The 9,372-nt window shown below is 38.5% G+C and overlaps 1 protein-coding gene across 1 annotated transcript in view; it reads right to left on the bottom strand.

Annotated features, from left to right (window-relative positions):
* Window positions 1-7,858, bottom strand: part of LOC105619842 (myeloid zinc finger 1-like) — a 21,525-nt gene extending 13,667 nt beyond the window's left edge. Inside the window, exon 1 of the mRNA XM_012201360.1 lies at window positions 7,756-7,858. Coding sequence (XP_012056750.1) covers window positions 7,756-7,858 — 103 coding nt within the window. The remainder of the gene's footprint in view (window positions 1-7,755) is intronic.
* Between the last annotated feature and the right edge of the window lie 1,514 nt (window positions 7,859-9,372).

Genomic DNA, 9,372 nt, shown 5'->3' with positions numbered 1-9,372 from the left:
CTCTCACTCTTCTCTCTCTCTCTCTCTCTCTCTCTCTTTCTCTCGTTTTCGCGCTCTCTCTTCTCGCTATTCAATAAAAATGACTCATATTTGTTGGAGCGATTCGAAGTACGGAGCATCTTCAGCAAACAATTACAATCTTTGTACAATGTATTTCTTATATCGTATCGCACAATGTTTCACTGTATTTCATATTACACGTTACGATTAGAAATCCCAATGCGCGAAAAAAGAATGCTGTCGATATATGCTTTGTGTGTATAATAAAATATTTTCTTTCTATCGTATCACGCGATACATGTCTCGATGTTGCATCTTACGATTTTATCGCATTATGTCATGATTATCTCGCGACGCGAATGTATCTGGTGGAAAGAAGGAAACTTTTGATGAAAAAAAAAGTTCAGAGATTAATGTTTTCCGCAATTTTCATTCCTCGCAGTAATGTCGACAGAGTTTGAAAAAACTCAGGTTTTGAAAAAAAAACCTGACCCAGACGGGTTTTTTTAGGATTTTATTGGGTTTTTCCGGGTTTAAAAAAAAAATGCATTTTTATTCTTTATAATCCAATATTAATGATTCGCAAGATTTACTATTCAATATAATATAATTATATTATATGAATTAATTTCAATTAAATTAAATTAAATTTCTTAATTAATGGAATATACACGCACATATATCTATATAAGAAGTATTCTATTTCTATGCCAAATCAATCAGTCTTTGAGTCCGATCATTTTTTTGACAAAAAATAATTCCATCACGTGATGATGTCTTAAAATGTTTGTTACGTATAGTTTTTTTTATAAATTTGTTAAAAAAATATAAATACAATTTTTAATACAATTTATATTTACTATTTACAATTGAGGGGATGGGCGAAATAAAGGCACAATTTTGTTTAGGCTCTTTTTCCACAATTCTATTTAGGTAATTAGCTTTTTCATGTAATATTAATCGTAATAGAGAAGTATTGTAACATATAACTTCTTAAAGACATTACATCAATTCATTTCATATTGTACTTATTTGTGTATAATAAAAAAGTAGCAAATTATTTTAATTTTTATTAATATCAAGATTTTATAATTAGCTTTTATTCCACTCATCCCCTCAATTACTATTTGAAGGATGAAAATTAAAACTAAAAGTAAATTAAATTAAACAATTTTTTTAATTTTCTAAAATCGAAAAAAAGCTTTATCATGAAATCTCGAAATATTTGTTATTTATAATAGATTTTTTTGTGAATTTTTTAAAGAAAAAGCATTTTTGAAAAATCATAAATTGTATACGTTATAATTTAATAAATAAATGTTTATCGTTTTTTTGGGATCTAATAATAATATAAATCATGATTGAAATTAAAATACAAAATACATTTTTATTCAAAACAAATTTAAATTTAGTTTTATTATGTCTTCTTTTTCTTATTTTATTTACAATTCATTTATAATATTAAATTATTTTTATTTATATTAATTTATATTACATGATTTATTTATGCTGTTATTAAATTTTAATTAGACTTATTGGATTTATTTAAGTAGATTTTTTTAGTGGGTCCAATAAAACTCACTGGGTTTTATTGGGTTGGACCCACCTTGTCAAACTCTGAATGTCGATCATCTTTGAGAATTTGAAGATTGAATCTTCCAGATTGAATCTTCCAGTACTAATTCCTAGCTAAAACGTGACTTTGACTTACGCGGACGCGTACAAATATTTACGAGCTTTACAACTTGCACTTTATGTAAAACCCATTGGAGAGAAATCTTAGGAGGCATTATGTCGTCGTAACTCCGTATAATGCTAGACCTGGTGGGATTACACTTGACACATTGAAAATGACAATATTCATCTATAATGATCGTTATTTCCAAGATTCCAAAGAAAACAATGACAAGAATATGGATTTTAAAAATATCTTGAAAGAAATATCTTCTTCGAAAGACGACTGCATTTGAATGATATGAACATCTAATATCTACAAGATTAGTTTAAATATGCGTTTATATAATAATAATAATGAAAATAATCACAGCCGCATTTATTGTTAGAGTTGTCTGCGCCACACTTTGATGACTGTTTTACGAGTTATTTAATTGGAAGTATGACTGATTTTCTCAACATAAACGACGCTGCGTAAGCGCTGCAGAATATAACGATAGTTTGCGATTATGATCGTTCGCTTTAACGCGATACCGAGTATATCGCGCGATTAAGATATTCACGTGATCGTTAAGACAATATAATAATTATTATCGGTGCAGCGCGGCGAAGTTATTGCGATTTATACTCACTGTGAGTTCTCCGTATTAACGTGATTTATTTACATTGAACGTTATTATCGATATCTAATGCCCCTTTCCCAAATGCACTGTTTTTATCGCGGTTACAAAATGTTCCCGAAAAGAAATTTGGAATTATAGTTCATGTACATTACGTGCAAATTTACTGCCGATAATTTAATGCTATAAATTAAGAAAGTTTTTCAGGATTGCCACAAATTCCATAACTTTTCCCTGATTTCCATTGCAGATAAAATTTTATGATTTCCTCTGACTTTCAATAATATTTTGAATTTTTTGTATTTTCATCCTAATTTGGAAACCGTCAAATATTTTGTTGAGAGTGCAATTTAATAGAGCGATGTAAATATTACCATTAATAATGTTGCTGATACTGCTTGCATTTAATTACTAAGTTGAAAGTATTCCAAATCTGCATAGATGTGATGTACGCACATGTCAAACTTTTATGAAAGAATTTTAATTTTCCCGAAAATTCCCTGACTTTTCTCTAATTTCCATGACCGTTTCCAATTCTCCTGATATTTCCTTGATTTTCAATTTTGTGGCAATTTTGTGGCTATTTTTACATGCGCCAATTGTTGAAAATGCATAAGGTCGATTTGACGCATGCAGTCCGACACATACTAAATTTTCACCAGCATTCTTATCAAAATGGCATATCTAAATAGGCAATCCGTCTCTTTCTAGCAATGCGCGTTAAGTCTATATTTCCCCGTCACAAATATAATCGCGCCAGGGACTCTCGCTGTGTTTGAAATCGTCGCCGCGGCGGCTACGTCCTTCGGCTAGGGCATGTTTACGAAAGCGATTTATCGAGTAGAATTCGTGGAAATCAGATTAGCCCTTCGCGACCCGACGCGGTATTTTTCAAGTCCGCGCGCGTTAAACAGTTTCCTCTCAACAATTAAATCTTCACTTTCGCGACTACGTAATAGAAATGACAAATGAATGCAATGATAGATAAATATTCGAATCGATCGGAATAAGAGTTCGATCGGAGAAAGATCATTGCGGTGGCAATTCAGATCGCGATGTAAAAAGAAAGGTGTACCATTCATATTGATGCGCGGTTGAAGAATGAATTTCTGGTCGAATATGATTGGCTGTTCCAGTATACTAATACTATTATTTCTACCTGAGTCGAAATTTTGCTTCACTTTAAATCTTAATTTTAGATAGTCGTATGTAGACTCTAAAGATTTATAATAGATTTTAATCAAATGAATATTGAGCTTCGTTGAGCCTGTAAATGGCAGTTATTGAAAAATTTCCTATTTTTATGGATTAAAAAAAGTTTTCTAGTACACTGAAAGAAAAGATTGACTGAATATGGCATGGCATTTTCAATTGGTTCAATAGCAGCCAATTAAAAATGCTATGCTATATATATATTTTATACCATCTAATCTGCTGTAACAGCCAATTTTTTCTTTCAGTGTAGAAGCTGTAAATTAAGTAATAGAAAGTTAAGTAAAGAAGTTCTATTTAATTATTTAAGTATCAAAACAAGTTTAAAAGATTTGAGGAGGTTAAAAGATTGAAAGTAGATAAAAATTTCGACTCAGGGATACGCAGGAAAACGTAATTTGGGGCAAATTTGATTTGTTGTCGGTATTGCTATCGCCGTTACGCGCAATGTTACACCTTCCTTTTTACATCATAATTCAGACAAGCGCGATTGTTTCCTGCCGTTTTCCAGCAAGAGACAGTGTAACGCACACTGAAAGAAAAGATTGATTGTTATAGTGCAGCAAATTAGATGATTAAATATGGCATAGCATTTTTAATTAGTTGTAGCAACCAATTTTTGATTGAGTTAGCCAAATCCAAATCCTATACTGACATTGCGGATAGGTTAACACAACCAACAATTTACTGCAGCAATCAAAAATTGGCTGTTGCAACCAATTAAAAATACTATGCCATATTTTACCATCAAATTTACTGCAGCAACCAATCTTTTCTTTCACTATACTTTCATCTTTGTTTAACATCGGCAAATAAGGATGTAACGATGTTCACTGTGTTACATCTATCGTATCTCTTGCTGGAAAACACCCTCCGTCATCGACCTTCCGTTGAATGATAACTCGCCCTCGGCTGGAACTCGCTGCCATAGGCCGCGCGGGACGCACTCACTCATGATTGTCGGCGTTGCATTTCTCGGTCACAAAGAGCACGATCACGAGAGTCCTCGGTCGACGACGCTCACCTTGACCAGGCAACGCGCCTCGATCGGTGTGGAGTCGCGCCGCGGCGCAAGTGCGACCGCGTGATCACAACAGGTTTTCATTGTCGAGCCGCTCCAAATAAATCCGTCTCCTTTACCGATAAAACTTTCGATAAGAGTGTCATGTGCGATTGTCATCTTTCGAAAAGGTAGAATATCGAATTCATAGACTTGGATCGTTTCGCATTAGGCGCGCTTGAAAAGATCGCGTCCCTCGCCAAGTTCTAAGTTCCACGGTAGTTGTTCGCGACTCGATTGTCTTTTAATGAGACATAAACATGTGTAATACTCGCGATGAATGGGGCGAGGGGGAATTTTCAGTGATAAAATTAGACGATAAGATATTTCCTTTTTGTAAATGAAACTTGAAGGAAGTTTTGATTCAGGGTTTAGTACTTCGAAGATATTTAAAGTTGAATATTAAAAAGTTAGTAAGATAGTTGCAGCGTCGCATTGAGTTTCCGTTTTGTGAGAAAAAGCCAATTCCAGGACTGGTCCGACGAATCCGTTGAATAATACGAAGAGTTCGATATGCGCCTCGTATGTTGTCTTACCGCTGAATTACGTTGCTATGAGTCGGAGGACGAAACGACAATTGGATTATTTCCCTTCTAGATTGATTCTATTGTGTACATCTGTGAGAAGGTTTACAGTTTAGACCGTCGCGTCGGAGGGTAGCTCGGAAACTTATCGTTTTGTGCGTTTCGTCACTTTGCTCGCCGTGATAAATTGAAGACCGATTAGATGACCCAAACGGCGCGGTGGATATTACGTGATTGTGTCTCGCGTATATATCATCACGTAACTCTCTCCTTTCCCTCCCTGTGCCTTCTTGTCTCACTCGAGAAGAAAGGAATATTTTGTACAAACTGCGATGCTCGTCACATTATATCAATTCATCTGCCATTCGTATGTTATTTCGAAGCAATAAATAGTGAGTTCGAGCAAATGGTCCGTATTGCGTTAATAACAAATATTTGCTGGAACGTTTAATTATCGCAAAGTATAGCTGGTAATCATGTCAGTAACAAATTAATTTAATTTTATATATTTCGGATAATTACAAGATACAATCATGAATCAATGATGAACGACGATCAATCGTATAGTTATCGTTACCGCAAACGATATTGTAAATAATTGACTATAAACTGACATACAGGATAATGCTATTACAACTTAATTAACTGTTTTTGTCTTGTTTTATCATTTATCAATGTATCAAATCATTTCAAAAGAATTTTCAGTTATAATGTTTATGAATAATGTTCTCCTGTATGCCATTAAAAATACTGATGCGCCTCTTCGAGAACTTCTCGCGCTTTTTTATATCTACTACAAATATTCAATTGATGATGCATACCTGTGTAATAAGCTATATAATGTCTAACAACGCTGTGTTTCATCCTTTAAATCACACGTGGATTCGTCAGCATATTTAATCATCAATTTCCGTCTAATTTATATTACAATTATCACAAGTAGACGTGTTAGGAGGAGGAGGGTGGGTGGATGGGGAGAGGAGGGGGGGAGGGGGTAATTACACCCAATCTACGATTATTTTTCTCGACGTCTTGGTCTGTATTCGTGTGGTTTTTTCCTCTTTTAAAATTATTCCCTCATTAAAGCGCGATACGCTGTACATTCAGTTTAAATAAAGTAGTTTATACAATCAACGCTATCACTTTCTTTGCATTTCCTCCGTATCGATATTCATATCGTATCATAGCGCGAATATATATTTTGCTCCAGAACATTAATTAACATTCTCCTTCTTCCATAGCAAAGTGTTACATAATAAAGAGATTTAATCATTTCAAGATCCAATTTTATGATTAGTTTCTGAGAGCACGAAGCTTACTGTTACAGTGGAATTACTTAATTGTACTAGTCTCGCGTTTATCTCAAATTGGTTTCTGACTTTTTGCGGTTTCTTTTATTCATTCGCCGTAGGATCTTGGATATACGTCTGTCTTGCCGTGTTCTCACTTAACGTTCCAACCGATTCATATAACTTTTGCTACATCATTTTGCACAGTGCCGGTGCTCATGAGAGGGATTTGTAGTAAGTTACGTCTCTCTTTCTCCCTCTTTTCTCCTTATACGCTTTCGCTTGTTTTCATCTCGTGCAGCAACCGCGAACACGCGACTTTTCTCTCTCCGTCTGACGTTGCGCGCAGAGAATTTCGTACACTAGACGTTGACCGACGGACAGCAAAACTCTTAGGTCCTCCTTGATATTTCTGGTCTCACCCCACGTATTTCATTTCTCCTCTCTCTCTCTCTCTCGTTTTTCTCTTTCTCCCTCTCTCCCTTTAAGTCTTCCAACATTAAACACTGTCTCGTTCAATCAAGCTACGCGTTCGACCGCAGACACACACGAGTTTTGCACGGAACACGTGTCTAACTAGCATTGTTAATCGCAGTCGGAAGAACACTTCTGCCTGTAGTCGTCGGAGCGTTATAGTTGGATCGTGTAACTGTCCCGGTATGCATACGTGCACACGCGAGCATGGGGACAGGCAGTAGAGGGAGGGGGTGAGAGATGAGTGAGAGAAAGAGAGAGAAAGAAAGAGAAAGAGAGAAAGGATACTCGAATAAAAGATACGGCGAGAGAAAAATATAGATACTGAAATCAAAGCAGAGTTTTAACGAATTTCAATTTTCCAAACGAGGTATCACGTGCCACGTATGAAGGTACAGAAATAAAAATTCTCGTATTCACACACGCGTCACTATCGAGCGATCGAAATCATCGAAATTATACATTACCGGAGTTTGAATGGATCTTCGGAGAGGCGGAGAGACATGGACGGAGTGCAGAACGTCGGGGGAGGGGGAGGGGGAGAGAAAACGAGAAGGGAGTTCGGCGGGAAAATTCGAAACCGCGTGTGTACGGTGCGGCGCACGCGATGACGTCGCGTTTTGTCGAAACGTGGCCGCACAGGTGGCTACCGGCGCCTGTCGCAGACATGAGGGATAAAATTCGACGGACCAGACGAGCGTGGCGAGGGAGGAGAGAAGGGGAGGGGGGGGAGGGAAAGAGGAGAGAGAAGAGGAGGGCAGCCGCTAAATGATACAAAGCCGGACGCGCGCTTATCCATGCTCGCCGGCGAATCTGTCTCTGCCCGGTGCGCTTTTTACAAAATTTACATGTGTGCGTGTATCTGTGAGACACACGAGTGCGTGCGTTACGATGGTACTTACCGGAGTTGTAATATTCCTTAAAGTAGCGCGTCGCCGCACGTTGGACGATCGAGTAATACAAGTTCACGTACGACGTCGACTGGTTCTGCGCTGAGAGCGCCATTTACACTGTATTATCTCCGCGCGCGGGTCACCGTGTATGCATATAAATATGTAATATCGTGCGCGTGTATGTTTCACGCGCGCGTACGCGGATCACGACGCGCGTGTGGCGCGATATAGTAAAACGCGGCACGGCAACGTGCGAGAGCGCGCGGCGCGGCGCGGCGCCCGGTCTCGTCGGCTTGCTCCTGCTCTTGCTATGCTGTCGCGCGGCGACGATACGTCCTCCTCCTCCTCCTCCTTCTCCTCCTTCTTCTTCTTCGTCGCCTCTTTTTTCTTTTTTCTTCTGCCGTTCCTGCTGTTTCGTCTCCTGTCTATTTCTCTCTCGTCGTCGTCGCAGTCGTCGTTGTCGTCGTCGTCGTCGTCGTCGTCGTCGTCGTCGTCGTCGTCGTCGTCGTCGTCGTCGTCGTCGTCGTCGTTGTCCTTCTTGTCGTCGTCGTCGTCGTCGTCAGTTTCCTCTTCTAGATCCGCGGCCGTGAAACTTTTCTTATCGTTGGCGCGCCGTTCTACGTTCGTTCTTGTACGGCCTTCAGACAGCAGCGAGACGATCTCGCATGCCGGGAAACGGCCCGCGACTTTAATCCTCGCCACACTCGCTTTCGGGTTACCCGCGCCGGTAGACACAATCTCGGTAGACTCGGCCTGAGCCCCCCCGAGTAACTCGCCAAGACCGAGACACTGGCGAGCGCTCTGCGGCGTTGCCACACTTCCGTCGTCGCGGTGCACGCGCGATCAGAGTGGGGATTTCTGGACTGGTTCGGGTTTGGGATGGTAGAGAATATCGGGAGAGGACGCGAGAGTGGAGAAGGTGCCGTGGAACGAGTCGCGGTGGGGTAGCGGTGGCGGCGGCGGCGGCGGCGGCGGCGGCGGCGGCGGCGGCGGTGGTAGCGGCGACGGCGGCGGCACCGACGGCTGCAGGAGCGGATGCATCCATGAGAGTAACGTCGCGTCGTGTCGTGTCATTTCCCGCTTGCTTCGCCACTCCACTTTAAACCCACAACACAAATATCTCACACACAAATGTAGATTAGATTAATTTTTATATAAGAATTATAGAAAATGTTTTTTTTTCTAAGTCTGAGAATTAAAAAAAGATAAAAATAAATTGAACCGAGACTTGAGTTAATCTTATTTGTGGAATCGAGCATAAGGGGATTCTAAAGTCATCTGTATCTCTCTTACCATTATTTTTCAAGTATTTTTCTAGTTGTCTTTACAGATTTAAAAATTCTTTTCCACAATTAAAAGTGTAAACAGTAGTAAAGTCCATATCGATAAAAATGAAAAAAGTTGGAAAATTGCAGTTTTTTGTTATCGGCTTCTGGCGTTAACTAGTATCAATGTTTGCTTTATATAATACTTTGTGTAAAACAGTCTTGGTTTGGATTAGAGATTACAACATTAGATGAACAATATTGAATCTTTAGAATTAGGCTTAAATACCTTATGAAAGATTAGTTAAAAATTTTGTATATATATATATATATATATATATATATATATATATATATATAT

The sequence above is a fragment of the Atta cephalotes genome (genome assembly GCF_000143395.1).
Source record: "Atta cephalotes unplaced genomic scaffold scaffold00023, whole genome shotgun sequence".
NCBI classification, from domain to species: Eukaryota; Metazoa; Arthropoda; class Insecta; order Hymenoptera; family Formicidae; genus Atta; species Atta cephalotes.
This window is presented reverse-complemented; position numbering and strand designations above follow the sequence as displayed.